The 16,097-nt window shown below is 44.3% G+C and overlaps 1 protein-coding gene across 1 annotated transcript; it reads left to right on the forward strand.

Annotated features, from left to right (window-relative positions):
- Nucleotides 1–5,230: 5,230 nt before the first annotated feature.
- SELENOS (selenoprotein S) lies at nucleotides 5,231–15,825 on the forward strand. Its single transcript, XM_026001904.2, has 5 exons — nucleotides 5,231–5,556; nucleotides 6,285–6,419; nucleotides 8,438–8,544; nucleotides 11,918–12,086; nucleotides 14,087–15,825. Exons 1-5 carry the CDS (start codon nucleotides 5,481–5,483, stop codon nucleotides 14,164–14,166), a joined length of 567 nt encoding a protein of 188 aa, XP_025857689.1. The 5' UTR covers nucleotides 5,231–5,480; the 3' UTR covers nucleotides 14,167–15,825.
- The last annotated feature ends 272 nt before the right edge of the window (nucleotides 15,826–16,097 follow it).

The raw sequence follows: 16,097 nt of genomic DNA on the forward strand, positions 1-16,097 counted from the left end.
GACTGTGCAGTCTCTGGTGCATTTTTTTCCCCATAGAAAGAATAACAACAGCTTCATTAAAGGCAGCCAGTCTTTAATTACTGATTGGAATAATTATAGGGGAATTCAACTTCTGCTTTTTGGAATCTGAGCAGAGACAGCAGGCAGGACATGGTTGGGGGCGGGGGTGCGGTGTCTTGGCCTAGTAAGCAGTATACAAATACACTTTGTTATATTTCTCACACCCTGTTTAGGTTAATCTCAGGAACAAGGTGGTGGAGGTGAGCACCTTCATCCATGTTTTCATCTGATGTTCTGGGTTTTTCTTAAAGCTCCCTGGGAGATTCAAAATGTGAGAAGCACTCTTCTTAGACCCCTGAATGGTTGTGAGTGATTGCTCGTGGGCTGATTGGCTGTTCTTATAAAGTGTGCACAAGATGGATAAGACAAGAAAGAGTTTGATTTTCAAGGAGCTGACAAGACGGGTTGGGAAGATGGAACCGTGGGCCACTGTGGGGCTAAACCCCCATGCAGTAGCAACTACAAGAAAAGAAGAGGTTGAGCGTTCAGAAGGGAAATGGAACTTGGGTATCAGGAAACCTTGGCCATTAGATTTCCTCAGTATGACCCTAAATCAGTGCTTTACAACTCCAGTGTGCTGTGAACTTCAGGGCACCTTTTAAATGGCAAGATCCCGTCGGCCCTGGGGCTGCACTTCCAGTATGTTCCCAGTTGCTGTCCATAAGGACAATGCTCCCCAGAGGATTTCCAACCTTAACCTCTCACCACTTCCTTAAAATCTACCTGGCACCTTTCAACTCCTTCCAGAACTGTCTGCTGTAATCCACTTACTGATGCTCAAACCAGAGTGGATTGCTGTGTTCTTGTTTTATTCTCACCTTAGCAGATTTGGAGTTTGATGTTTCTTAATGATTGCCTGAGGCCTGGGGCATTTAGGCACCCAGGAACTAACCCAAATACACAGTAGATGGATTTATAAACTGGAATTTGATTTGAGAGGAAGATAACTGCAATTCATGCTCTGCTGTGCCCCTCACCCAGATGTCCTTTGGGATTAGAATGTTACTAGGTGTACATGGGATCAGAACAGAAAGATGTGGGGTGGGGTTGGGTGTGGTCTTAGAGATCTTCCTGGGCTGGATTAGAATTTAGCTTCTACAGCACCTTTCATGACCTAAGTGGCCATGAGGCTGCCTTCTCTACTTTCACAGAGCCTTTCTGTAAATGCACATTTACCCAACACTTCTGTTTCTGATAGGACAACTAAAACAAGTCCATTTTTCTTCTCCACACTTAAGATCCAGGGAAGCTGTTGCCATGCTAGTCAGGAGGCTCCCTGCTCTCATCATTTATAAGCCACCTATTAAGGGGATTCTGAAGCCTCTGGTCACTAGCCTCAGTCATAACATTGGTTGCAGTTCACCTCCCTCCAGTCACGTTCCTTATTTACCTCTTAAGTAGCTTACTGTGGTCCTGGCTTTGACTGTGGGCAGTACTTAGCAATAATACAAGACGTGCCATCCCCTGAATGGATCTGGACTAAACAGGATTACTTTGGTACTAAACAGTTTAATGACTCGTGGTTAATGATTTGAGGGCTGCTAAGAAAAAACAGGAGACCTTGCTACTATATTTATGCCATGGTCCCAAGTGAGGATTTTTCAAAAATTGATGAGATGAAAGCGAGGGCTCCTTGGCTCAGAGCTCAACCAACATCTTTGTGTCTCAGGACCAGAAAAATGAGTTTTGCCTCCACCCAGTTTTTCCCAGAAGCCCTGTTTTCAGAGTGCAATTTTGCAGAACATAAGGTTTGGTCAAAGATACCTTCTATCATGTTATAGTAGCAACTTGTACCAGTGGCATAGTCCTGCAACACTCAAATTTATTTCTGTGTAACTACATTAAGATGTTGATTGGATTATTAGTAGTTTTATAGTATTGATGAAGGATAGTTGAAGAGAGGCAGGGCAGGACAAGGGGCCCCACCCTAAGGGGAAACAACCCTTAAAACGATTTTACACCACTCTGGAAGGAGCCCTCTACCCTTTCCCATGTGACAGATGACAAAAGTCCGATTGGATGACAGGTGCAGGGAGGGTTAATCAGATTAAAACAGCCCTCCAACAAGTCCATAAAACTCTAGACTTAGAAACTCCAATGGCAGCCCTCTTGGGTCCCCTTCTTCTTTGGGAGTTTTGTACTATCACTTTACTATGGCTCAATAAACTTTTGCTGCCCACCATTGTTCGTCTGGTCTATAGATCTCTTCATTCTTTGAAATGGTGTGACCAAGAACCATGGGCACCAAAGGAGAAGGAAATCCTGTAACTGCATTTGTATGTGATTAGGTTTTGAGGTTCAAAGAACTATACATTTAGGAAATGTATATAATTACATATACATAAATATATAGTTTTATATATGTAGATATTTAACCTAATTATTTTTTAAAGATCTTATTTATTCATGAGAGACAGGCAGAGACACAGGCAGAGGGAGAAGCAGGCTCCATGCAGGGAGCCCAATGTGGGACTCAATCCCTGGTCTCCAGGATCAGGCCCTGGGCCGAAGGCGGCACTAAACCCCCGAGCCACTGGGGCTGCCCAATATTTAACCTAATTTAAATGCTGCAGTAGGGGGCGCCTGGGTGGCTCCGTCAATTAAGCACGTGCCTTCAGCTCAGGTCAGGATTCAGGGTCTTGGGATGGAGCCCTGAGCCCAGCTCCCTCCTCAGTGGGGAGTCTGCTTCTCCCTCCTCCTCCCCTGTTCTCGCTCTCTTTTTCTGTCTCAAAACCTTTAAATGTTACAGTAGGAATCTATAAGAATGTCATTGAAAGGGTCATTCGAGTTTGAGAAATACTATTGTTTGATTGCCATCTCTGTAATCTCCCTTAGCTACCAACACCTTTAATCCTGTCTTGTTTTATACTTTTGTTAAAAGGTGAGGTGTTAGGCAATTTATCAGTTAGCTATTGCCACAATGATGCTGCATAACAAACCACTCCAAAACTCAGGCTTTTAAGTGGCAATCACCATTTATTCTCACACCTGGCTCTGCTTTTCCTTGCAGGTCCATGGGTTAACTAGCATGACTCAGCTTTACATATCTCATTTTCCTTGGGCAAGTCAGCTAACTGGACAGTGACACATGGAGAAAACACTAAAATCTTAAGACCTATACTCAAAACTGACACACTGTTAAATCTGCCTACTTGCCATTAACCTAAGCAAGCCACCTGGCCAAGTTCAAAGTCAAAGGATGGGCAAATAATACTCCTACCTTGAGGCTATTGCAAGGATGTGGTTGTAAGAAGGAATGATGAATTGGAGACATTTAGTCTACTATGGTCTGACTGGTTGGGAGTTCTGGATACTACCTTTGTTCTGTTTTTCCAAATAACCTGTGAGCAGTTGTATTGAACAAGGTGTGTGCTGAAATAACTTTATGGTTCTAAATAGGCTAGGTGAGATACTTCCTGATTAAAGGGACAAAAGTAACAACACATCAGCCTGGCTAGGAAGAATAACTTCCATCAGTGGGAACTTAAGAACAGCAATGTGCTAAGGAACTAAAGCAAACTCTCTTTATCCATTGCATTCTAGCAATTCAAAACCTAATTAGATTTTAGTTGAATATACTATTCATCATACTGCGAGTACATATGTAAATGACGCTAGTTCATAATAGTATGCAAAAGCACTTTACTCTTGGTGTTTAAAAATGTGCGTTATTTTCATTACTGTTGTGCTGGTTTCTGTTTTCTATTACAAAATCTTGAGTGACAGGAATTATTCATTCTTTTTGTTTAAATGATAGAAACGAAATGTTAAATTTATTCTATCTTCATCCCTGCAGACACTGCAGGGAAGGGTAGGTAAACAAGGCAAATAAAACAAACTCTTCTACACCATTTAACCAGATGCAACATTTTGGCATTTTTAGGATTTGCAGGTTGACTTAATTCACTGACTTGGTTTGAAAGCTGGCACCAGTAAGGTAGGATCTCTGCAAGGTCAGATCTTTCTCCATAGCTCCTCCAAATACCGTAATTCCTGGGCTACACTGTGAGCTCTGAAATGATGTTTACTGCAACATGCTTGATGCTTTCACATCTTAACCTGATGCCTTTTGTCAGGGCAGGGAACTATCTGTTAAAAACCTTCTAAGCTACCAGCAGTCTTAACCACTAAGTGACTGTAAAGAAAAAAAAAAAGAACATAAAAAGCATGAATCAAAACTTGTGCCAGATCCTTTTCCAGGACATTAATGCTCCGAGAAAAGAGAGAGGTCCTCATCAATGGCTTCCATGAGCAGTGACTCCTACAGTATAGTTAGTGTATCAGGTCCAGTTGGGCAACCCCAACCTCTTGACTAGTTTATCACTATTTATACACAAGGCATGTTTAAAGCGGATCCTCAATCAAGTATTGCAGCCATAATCCCAAGGAATAGTCCAGTTTTAGCACATCTAGTTCCTGCAAGATGCCAGATCAAGTGCGAAACCACCTCAAAGAGTGATGGCACATCACCTTTTACAAGCGAGAGGAAAACATCAAGAAGGGAATAACCTTTCTCTCTCCTAAACTCATCAGATCAGTGGCTGACAAAGTCCAGAGTCCTCCATTTCCGCGTTTCAAGAGCCCATTGTCAAGGTGAAGAAGAGCTTTGACGTTATCCCCTGTTCGCTGTCTTTCCACGACTGTTTTCCTGATTCTCAACCCTCCTCTCGAGACACGGCTAGGCGTGTTCACCTCAAAGCCTGCTCCAAAAATCACTCGAGTTTTCAAATTTCAAGTAGGGAGAATGAAGGCTTCAGAGCAGAGCGAAGGCGATGGAGGAAGTCTTTGCAGGCCGAGGGAGCCGCCAGGCATCTATTATAAACAACTGACACCGCCTGGTGACACCTAGGAGGATTCAATATGTGCTGGAGCCACTGCTTTAACTCTCCGGAGCCGAGAGGAGGAGAACCGTGAGGGGAGGTGGGATTTCCTCCGCCTGAGATGCAACCCGGGCAGGTGGAGGAGGCGGCTGCCAGGGGTTCACCTGCACCCCTCGGGGGCGGAGCTTGGCTGCAGCCCTCGCCTGCCGGGAGTCCGCCTGCCCAACGGGCCCGGGGCAAGGATGTGGGCGCAGGAGCCGTTTCCAGGAGGCCCCCAGCGCCCCCGTGACCTCGGTGTGCAATCAGTACAAAAGCAAACCCGCCAGACGACGTCGGCCGGCAGATAAGTCAGATGGCTTCATTCACGACAACAGGGCGCGGTAGGCCCGGCGCGCTCCGCCGCCGCCTCCCTCTGCTCCCGGCCACGCCCCCGTGGACCACGCCCTCACTGTGATTGGCCGAGCCCCAGGGCCGGGTCGCGCCACGATTGGCCAGGACTCCGGGACGTTGGTGCAGGGCGCACGCCACGTGTACGTAGGGGCGGGCCGGAAGGCGAAGACGCCCTCTGACGCGGCCGGGCGCCGCGGGTAGACGACAGCCATGGAGCGGGACGGCCAGCAGCTGTCCGCGCGGCCGGCTCTGGAGACCGAAGGGTTGCGCTACCTGCACGTCACGGGTGAGTCGCAGCTGCGGGCCGCTGGGCCGCGGGCTTGTACCGCCTGTCCCCCGGGCGCCGCCATGTTCGGTGGGTCGTCCTCCGCTGCGCGCCCGGGCGGGCCCGGGGAGGCCTGCGGACGCCTGGGGAGGCCTGGGCAGGCCTGGGCGGCAGCCGGGTGGCGCCGCACGCAGGTCCGGGAGGCGGACCTGGAACGCGCGCGGAGGCCCTCCCGGAACCGCACTTCTCTGCGCGGCCCGGCCCGGCCCTCCTTTGCGCGAGTCCTTTATTTTATGCGACGCAAGCCCTTCCCGGCTTGCGGTAACGGTGGCCCCTCGGCGCTGGGCTTTCACCTCCCGGGCTCACGTCACCCACCCCACCCCACCCCACCGCACCGCACACCTGGCGCTGCATCGGCCCCCACGGCCACCCCTTTCTGTATGTCTCTGAGGTCTCAAAGGCCTTTGCCCTCCCGAGTCGATACGCTTCCCTCCACCCCCCAAAACCCACTCTGCCGTGCCCTCCATCCTCCGGACTTGCCCCCAACTCCCCAGATGGTTGAGAAGGCCCTTCTTGGCGACCCTTGAATGGTGCTGCTCCTATTTTAATTGCCTGCTTAGGAGGCCCTTTCCTCGGCTGCACTCTGGGTTTTGAGGGGAGGAGCTACGCCTCGTCTTAGTTGAATTTTATGAAAAAGTCTAGTAGTGGCATGATGTTCAGTTTCTTCACAACTGTGTTCTGCTTTTCAGTGGGCTCCCTGCTGGCCACCTATGGCTGGTACATCGTCTTCAGCTGCATCCTTCTCTACGTGGTGTTTCAGAAGCTTTCCACCCGGCTGAGGGCCTTGAGGCAGAGGCAGCTGGACCGGGCTGAAGCAGCCGTGGGTTAGTGCGTGATACCAGGAGGGTATACACCTGTACACCTGTTTCTTTTAGTATTTAAAAGTTAGCGTATTAGGAAGAGTAAGAAGTCCATGATTCTAATCTGTATGAAAGGAAACCCCTTTTATGCTTCTGTAACTAATTTTGGGGAACGTGTAATAGCTTTTTTATTTCCTTAAATTTTGGTAATTTTAATGAGATGGAAAACCTGCTTCATGATGTGTAGAGCACTCGCTGCATTTTTTTGTTAAATGTTTTTTTACTTATAGGATGGATTGAAATGAAAACTTCACAGCTTCTCCTACTTGTGGGTCTGCCTACTAAATTTCTAGAACCATTGCAAGTGACAAGAAACTCAGCCTTAGGTCTTTATATCCACCACATTTTGATTTTCACAACTTCCTCATCAGCTCTGATTTCAAACTATACTTGACTGTTTTGAAAACATATTCCCTCTGAAACTGTAGCCATTTCAGTAGATAGAAGCTAGTTTCTGAGAACATATCTAAAAGAAAGAAATGTTAAGTGTTTTGAGAGTGGCAGCACAATTAAATACAAATCCTTCTTTTGACCCACCAGAGTTACTGAGTTTGGGGAGAAAAGCAAATGTAGCACAAAAGTTGTCATTAGCGGAAAGGCTTAGGAATGTCCTTCAGACATACCTCTCCGCTCTTCCATTAAACTCTGTGTGTGGCCCTGCCATTCTCTCAGTCTTTTTTATTGTTAGCTGTACATCTGACAGCAAACTACAAATTGCAGTTGTGCATCTTGCATAAGATGCAGGATTTCAAGAGGGCGGCAGTGGTGTTAGGAAACAGCTTTAGTCACCTGGTATAGCCATCTCTCCGAGTGAAGTGTTGGCAGTGTGAGACTGCTCTTACAATTGAAGAATGGGTTTATAAGATGATAGGCTGGGCATTTTATTTATTTTTTATTTTATTTTATTTTATTTTATTTTATTTTATTTATTTATTTAGGCTGGGCATTTTAAAAGAGGCTTTTTTTTGTGAAGAACTGCGAAAAGTAAATGTGTAGTCAAAAGTGTTATGTTGTGCTATTATACAATTTTGTTAGGAAAATTTGGTTAAAAAAAAAATCCATGCTTGATTTTAAGAATGCCCTGATAGTTACAGATTTTACCAAAAATCACATTTCTGTGAAGTGAAACTATAATTTTGTTTTGTTTCTGAAGATAAAATTTCCAGTCATTTCTACCACTACACACACACACACACACACATGTGCTACTTTGGCCCATTTTATGTGGATTCAGTTAAGTACTCTCTTTCCACTACCTTCTAGGTAGTGATGGTTGCTTATGCTTTTGGATAGTGCTGATGTGAACATATAGTTCTACTCTGTTTTCTTCTTTAAAAATTAGCCATACCACTGTGTAGATGCCTCTTGCTGATTCTTAACATGGTGGTCTGAATAGATGAGCAGATAGAGAACTTGACAGTATATTTATATAACTCTGTTTTGTTTTATAAACCAGATAAAACGTAGATAAAACTGGGAGCATTATTTCCATTAAGGCTAACTGGAAGGATTTTTCTTTTCTGTAGAAACAAGGGTAAGATGCCTAAGGATCTTTACGTCTTTGTGGTAGGGATCGGAGCTAAATAAGTGTGGCTAATGATTAGAAAATTTTATCTTTCCTTGTTGTCTTCTCCAATTCTGGTCAGCCTGGAGACTGGATGTTAGAAATCCAGGTTGTGAAATGGAATCTCAGGTGCCCCTTGGTCACGGGGCTATGCCAGACTCTTGTGAATTGGAATTGCTGAGGGAGCCCAGAAATATGCATTTCTAGCAGGGATTTCTGGTGCCCTGGATCTTTGGGGCTAAGAACTAAGGCAGTAAGAGCAGTCTTCTGCCCCCATAAGCAGTAAAATTTATGCACAACGGGAGAATTGTCACATGAAGTCCGTGTTTTTGTATTGCCTGACATCTGCACTTCTGTATCCTAATAATATGGACCCTTAAGAATCTCTTTTTTATTAAATTTTTTCCTGACCTTTTAGAACCTGATGTTGTTGTTAAACGACAGGAGGCTCTAGCAGCCGCTCGTTTGAAAATGCAAGAAGAATTAAATGCACAAGTTGAAAAGCATAAGGAAAAACTAAGACAGGTACGAGCTGGTTTTAGTTTGAATACATGGTCTTAAGAAATATTTTGCTGCTTAGTGGGTAAAAGAGAGAGAGTGTGTGTGTGTGTGTGTGTGTGTGTGTGTGTGTGTGTGTATACAAGCAGGCTTGCCTGCAAGTCTCCTTCACCCCACCCCCTGTTAGGGTGGGTACTGGGAACAGCTAATTATGGCAGAATTGATTCCTCTTAGCTTAGTACTGGTCAGCACACTTCTCTTGTGCAATATCTTACTGTTTGTGGGGAAAATACTCTTTTAAAAGGATGTTCTTTTATTTACCATTTTTGCTTTCCAATGGTTTCTTCACACCGTATTCTCACCCAAAACTGTGTGTCCAGGTGCCATGCCACGTTCAGCTCTAGCTCCATTATCTGTTTTAAGCCATGTATCTCACACGATCTAGCTTGGTGGATCTAGTCATTCTTCAGTGGATTGAAGGAGAGTCAGGGGGTGGAGGGCAATAGTGGGCTCAACCCACTAGGAGTGAGATGGGGAGCAGAAGACGGAGTTTTGAAAGATTTTTTAAAGGCAGGTGGTTTCACTGGGGAGCAGTAGAAGGGGAAAGGGAAGAAAGAACCAATGACAACTGTTGGAAGTGACTTGAGGGGTCAGGTGGGTTGTACTGCCCTTCTCAGGAGCAAGACCACCCACCAGATTTGACCTAGTCTGTGTAACTGAAATGACCAAGTTGTAGACTACTTTCTAAGAAGTTTCAGTCCAGATGTTTCTGGGCCCTTTTTCCTCTTAGAAGAAAGCCTCTGCTAGCTCAAGGGCATCAGAGAAATTGGTCTTCCTGTTGCTTTTGCTTGTGTCTGTGGTGTTTTCAGTGTCCTGTGCCTCTCTGCCACTGCTAGTGGCTCCTGTGGTTTCTGCACAGTCATCTAGTACATGGCTGGTTTCCCCAGCTTGGCTGGAGCCCAGGAGGACAGAACAACAGCACACCTACTCCACATGTTCCTCCCCCTTGGTCACCCTGTCTCAGCAACCTTCTTCAGTGTTCAATTGCATGTTTTCCACTTAAATGGAATCACTAACCTAGAATGTACTTGCACATTGCTGTTGCTCAATTTTTTTAATCATACAGGGTAAAAAAAAAAAAAAATTCATTGTTTGTTATAAAAAATCTCTACCATGAAAATTAAGTCTCCTATCTCTTTGTTCTTCTACCTCCTGCTGCCCAGCATTCCATATTAGGTTTTTAAGGTATTTTTCCAGCAATATTTATTCATATATAAATACCCATAGAGGTTTTTCATTGAGGGACGCCTGGGTGGCTCAGCGGTTGAGCATCTGCCTTCAGCTCAGGCCATGATCCTGGGGTCTGGGATCAAGTCCCAAATCAGGCCTTGCCTGGAGCCTACTTCTCTCTCTATGTCTCTGCCTCAGTCTCTCTCTCTGTGTCTCATAAATAAATAGATCAAATCTTTAAGAAAAAGTAATTTTTCATTGAAATGGCAGCATAGTGTACATAGATGCCATTTTTGATCCATTCTATTTTAATGTTTACTGATCTCCAACCATTTAATTATTATTATTTTGTTCCAAGAGCCATAGAATAAGTTGAGTTCCTTTTACATGTCATAATTGATAACTTCAGGGTCTGAGTTTGTGTCTGTAAAATAGCTTGATCATTTATGCAGTTTGCTGAAGTAGCTGAAAAAAAAATCTTTGTAAAATTGCAGTGTGAGCCTCCTAAAATTGGGAAAGGGACAAAAGTCCATGTTTGGTTTTAAGATTGTTTCAGCACATGTAATTCTGTTTCCTGTACTACAAGCATAGTAATAATAACAAATGGGTTGAGTCTGCCTGGCCCACAGCTGAATCGGCTCTCCTATTCACAGTTTCAGGATCTGTCAGCTGTGTTCCATCCTGGTGTTCTGTGTGTCAGCCAGGAGTATAGAATAGCCTTCAGGTCAAGAGATGATTTCCCCCTTGACTTCTTGTCCTTGCAGACAGTGGAAGCATGGGGTAACAGGTATTGGGGTTTAGGAGCAGTGAACCCTGAAAGCCTTGGAGAAATCTTGTGGATGTGCTTCCAGAGATTTCTCACATATCCTTCTGGTGTCACAGTTTAACTGGAACCAGAATGAACAGCAGTTTGAGTCTGGATTCCATGGGGAATGAGAAATGTGTAGTGCACATAAGCTTGTGTGCACATAAGGCATGGTTCCTGATTGCTGGTGGGAATGTTGCTCTTCCAAGAGTGGCAGACAGAGGCAAAGGTCCAGTGTACTACTTTTCCCTCCCGCCTTGGGAGCCTGCTCACTCTACACTTGCAAGCGTTCTCAAGTGCTTGTTGTTCTGTACAATTTTCTGCTGAGATTAGTTTTCCTTTATGTTTCCAGTAGTACTGGACTTTCAAAGCACTTTCACATCACATCTGTTCTCATTCTGCAAAGCAGAAGGAATAAGTGACTTTCCTTAGGTAACTCAGCCAAGTGGCAACAGACCTGGCAGCCACACTCACCCATTCCAAGTCAGAGTTCTTCCATGTCACAAAAATGTCCTACTCTGGGCAACTTTTAGAAGAACTGAATTGGTATCTTCTTTCTTATGACACTTTTTGCTCTCTTTAAAGTTTATAAACACAGGGGCATCTGGGTGGCTCAGGCAATTAAGTGTCTGCCTTCAGCTCAGGTCATGATCTTGGGGTCTTGGGATCGAGCCCCACATCAGGCTCCCAGCTCAGTGGGGAGCCTGCTTCTCCATTTCCCCCTCTCTGCTGCTCATGGTCTCTCTTTCTCCCAAATAAAAAGTAAAATCTTTTTTTTTTTTTAAGATTTTATTTATTTATTCACAAGAGACACAGAGAGAGAGAGAGAGAGAGAGAGGCAGAGACACAGGCAGAGGGAGAAGCAGGCTCCATGTAGGGAGCCTGACGTGGGACTTGATCCTGGATCTCCAGGATCAGGCCCTGGGCTGAAGGCGGTGCTAAACCCCTGAGCCACCGGGGCTGCCCAATAAGTAAAGTCTTTAAAAAAAAAATTTCTGTGTGAGTCAAACTTATACCACTAGATGACAGCAACATAATTAACTAAAGAAAATTCGGGTGAAGGTTTGGTTTCAAAGACTTTTAAATGAAAAAATTGGGCAGCCCCTGTGGCTCAGCAGTTTAGCACGGCCCAGGGCCTGATCCTGGAGACCTGGGATCAAGTCCCACATCGGGCTCCCTGTATAGAGCCTGCTTCTTCCTCTGCCTGTGTCTCTGCCTCTCTCTCTCTCTCTCTCTCTCTCTCTGTATCTCTCGTGAATAAATAAATAAAATCTTTAAAAAAAAAATAAATGAAAAAATTGCCAAAATTAGCATTTTCTTTGAGAAAGATGGCACCTTATGAATTAATGTGCAATTCTTTCTTAGCTTGAGGAACAAAAAAGGAGACAGAAGATTGAAATGTGGGATAGCATGCAAGAAGGGAAAAGTTACAAAGGAAATGCAAGAAAGCCTCCAGAAGAAGACTGTCCTGGGCCTTCTACTTCATCAGTCCTGCCGAAACGGAAACCTGATCGAAAGCCTCTGCGGGGTGGTGGTGAGTACCAGATACTAACGTATTCTGTGCAGTTACAGGGTAGGTTTACCTTTTAAAAACAAGATTCTGTTTCTTCCTTTTTTTTTTTTTTTTTTAATCTATAAATTGAAGCTAATTCCTAGCTTGGGATTATGGGATAAATAAAAGAAACCCTTAATGGCTCAAGGTCGCCAACCTGGTGAGCCCAATGTCCCTGTTGCCCAGCGTCCTAGGGTAAGGGTATGGGAGCAGATCCTGCTTCCAGAAGGCCTGTAACCTCCTAGGCCTCCATGTCCAATCAGTAAAGTAAACATTGCCTAAGAAATAGGAAGGGGTGGTCAGTCAAGGCCCCCATGAGTAACTGGCATGGTGGCTCTCGTATTTAAGCCTCTCACCCTGCTCCCACACAGGAAGGGGAGAATTAAGTAGGGCAAAGGATAGTTTGCACATTTTGCGAATGAGTGTCACGAGGCTAGAACACCGTGGTTTCTGTCTTCCCAGCCAGGGCCACCTTATTTCTTGCAAATAACTCTCTCAAGGAGACACAAACAGGTGTTCATCCAGAGCTTTTTTCTGTGTGCAACCCCTGTCCCCTGCACTCTAGATGACACGGTCGCTGTCTATTTCCATCCGATTCTTGAGGTCTTTCACATCCTTTTGGGAAGACATGACTTACAAATGAAAATAAGTAATGTTTGTGATCTGCTAGCAGTTCCACATTAATCCTGAGGGAGGAGGGGGCAAAGATACCAGAACACTGTGGAGGAACCAGTTCTGGGCTGAATACTTTTTTTCTCCATTGGGGGAGAAGGTTTCTTCTGCACAGAGGTATTGCAAGAGGCAGAGGCATGGAAGGCTGGCTGGCGTCTTGGGAGGACGACAGGGAGACTGGAATGTGGGCTCCAAGGCAGCACGGACAGAAGCTGGGTTGTCCATAAAGGTTGAGCCCCATCCTTTTTGCGTCAGGAACCCAAAGCTGGCTTGCTAGAGGAGTGATATATCCGAAAAGAAAATGCTATTTTAAAACTTTATCAGGGCACCTAGGTGGCGCAGTTTGTTAAGCGTCCACCTCTTGGTTTCAGCTCAGGTCGTGATCTCAGAGTCGTAAGATCAAGCCCTGAATTTGGTTCCATAGTCAGCGGGAAGTCTACTTGAGATTCTTTCACCCTCTCCCTCTGCCGTGTGCTCTACCCCCTCCATGCACATGCATGCCTGTGCACTCTGTTCTCTGTCTCTATCTCTCTCTCAGATCTTTTTTAAAAAAAATTTTCCTGAAAGGATATTTTGTAGAACAAACAGTGGTGATATTTAGGAGAAGAGTGGACATTGTAGAAAATGTAACATATGATGTGCTCATGTGCATGGTCTCTTTCAGTGTTCCCAATGATCCTGAGCTAGATGCTCTCTGAGTAGCTTGGTTTTACAAATAAGGGAACCAAAGCACAGGGAATTATTGCCCAAAGATCCCATAGTAAGTAAGGAGCAAAACCACCTCAGTTAAGGTCTCACTGGCCTAAAGCCTGAGCACTCAACCTGGTCACCAAATGTCTGTTAACTTTGGGAGCTGAGTGGGTGGGATTAGGAGTGAGGGTGAGGGCATGAATGTTACCCAGGTCTGATCGGTAGTAGGGACAAATTCCATTCTGTTTTGATATTTTTTAAATTTATTTTCTGTAGCTTGCACTGTCCTTATTTGAATGTATACATTTTATTAAGCACTGTTGTAGAAGCCTTCATGTACTTAAATCCAGCCATCTTGAGAGGTTTTTTGGGGCAAGTTTCTTGTGTGTTTTGGGGGAATTTTTACATTTTTGAGGAGTTAAGACCAAAATGCTGGATGACTTCTTTTATTCCCCCAGAAAGTCCATTCAAAGTGTAATCACAGAATAAAGTATTTTTTTCACATGGTAGCTAAAAGTTTTATGAAAATGTGTGAGAATAGAGCTTTGCATGTCAAGCTCGGCAATTTTATATTTGATGCAGAATGTGCCCAGTGTTTTGCTTCCTTTCCCTCATCCCAGGTTACAACCCACTGTCTGGTGAAGGAGGTGGAGCCTGCTCCTGGAGACCTGGACGCAGAGGCCCGTCATCTGGTGGATGAGGCTAAGAATCTTGTTAATGTCACTTTGGACATTAGCAAGATGAATCCGTAACCCTCAATTCAACTGCCTTACGTGCATGCTTTTCACAGTGACTAGCCAAGGGGAGTGGGATTTATTTCTGTTCTTAACCACACATGCATCTTTATTGGTTGAAGTCAGCATAGGATAATAGCACCACTAGCAGCAGTGACAGTTGGTCACACTTCACTAAAGCCAGTGACTGCATTCATTGATTCATGGGTAATTTCTAGGTGGTAGATAAAGCCCTCCAGCTGATTAACAATCTTGATAAAATTAATGGTTCTTCAAGTTAGAAGTTGTTGCTGGTAGGACAGTCTCTGTGACAGGTTGCCGTTGAATGATGTCTTCCTTGTAAATGGTGAGCCCACCAGCGAGGATTACTGATGCAGACAGTTGATGGGGTTGTTTCTGTATATTTATTTTTATGTACAGAACTTTGTAAAAAAGAAACTGTAAATATTAAAAAAATACAAAAAAACATTTTTAGCACCTTTATTAAATTCAAGGATGTTTCATTATGAACTTGAATATGTCTACCAAACCTGAAATAGCTTTCTATCATGCCACAACCTCCTCTTATTACTTACTTTTCCTGCTCACTGTTTCTCACCTGTGGTGAGCAGGAGGAGTGATGGTCAGCTACAGTGATTCCCAGAGTGGGCAGGCCCCTTGAAGTCTGTCCACAGAATCGGGTGCTGAGAGCTAGTTGCTAAATTCTAGGATAAACAGACCTCTAGACAAGGGCCCTGTGGGTCATTCCCCTTGCACCAGGACTCATTTGTTATATTCTTGTCAATAGTCCACTGTAAAGGACCAAACAGTAAAATTTCAGGCTGTGCAGGATGCATAGTGTTGGGTTTGTGCGTTTTTTTTTTTTTTTTTTTTTTTTTTAAAGGAATGTTGAAAACCAAAAAATTCTCAGCTCATGGGCTGGATTTGGCTTATGTGCTGTAGTTTACTGATCCTGCTGTCAAGTCAAGATCATAAGAAGGAAACAAAATAGTAGTGCAGGTTAATTAGCCAGAAAAATATTCTAGAGTGGTCTCATGTATACATTGGTTGACATTTATTGAGTATCTGATATGTGTGAAGTATTCTGGGGTTGTCTTCCTTGCTATATATAAAGGAAAAAATATAATCTGCTCCTATGGAACTTACAGTCTCTTGGGGAGCGTTGGAGAGAGCAATAACCAGGACACTTGAAGAACAGTGTACTTACAAACAAACAGGTTGGAATAGTCCAGACTAAGAATCTGAGTCTTAGAGACATTTGAGTTTAATTTTGGTTGGGGGACCTGGGGGTTCCAGACAGAAGAGAGGGTCAGTGAAAACAAGGGTGGGACTTGTGAGGTTTTGGAGATCAAAATTTCCAATTGTTAACTAGATTGGCTTTTTACCAGCATAGAAGGTTTACAACATGGGAAGTTTCAGACTTGGATTAAAGTATTTCATCCAGATTTGTTGTTTGCATGGAGAGAGAGATTCCCTTGTGGTCTCTAAGGAACTTTAATAATTCTTTCCTTCATGTGTTTTCTTTCTTTCTTTTTTTTTTCTTCATGTGTTTTCTGTAGCTGAAAACTTGTGTTTAGTTGTTCTCTGTGATTCATTTTAGAAGTAAAAGGGCATGTTTTATTTAATCTACTCTGAAATGTGACTCATTTTCCTCATGCCTCTTTTTTCCATAATTCATGACTAGAAATTAGTCACGAGCACACAGGAAGGAATAATGCTTGAATTCTGAGCCTTGATCACCATGGTCAACCTCACCCTTGTTTCTTTTTTTTTTTTAAGATTTTATTTATTCATGAGAGACAGAGAGAGAGAGAGAGGCAGAGACACAGGCAGAGGGAGAAGCAGGCTCCATGCAGGGAGCCTGATGCGGCACTTGATCCCGGGACCCCAGGATCAC

The sequence above is a fragment of the Vulpes vulpes genome, chromosome 14 (assembly GCF_048418805.1).
Source record: "Vulpes vulpes isolate BD-2025 chromosome 14, VulVul3, whole genome shotgun sequence".
In the NCBI taxonomy this organism is placed as follows: domain Eukaryota; kingdom Metazoa; phylum Chordata; class Mammalia; order Carnivora; family Canidae; genus Vulpes; species Vulpes vulpes.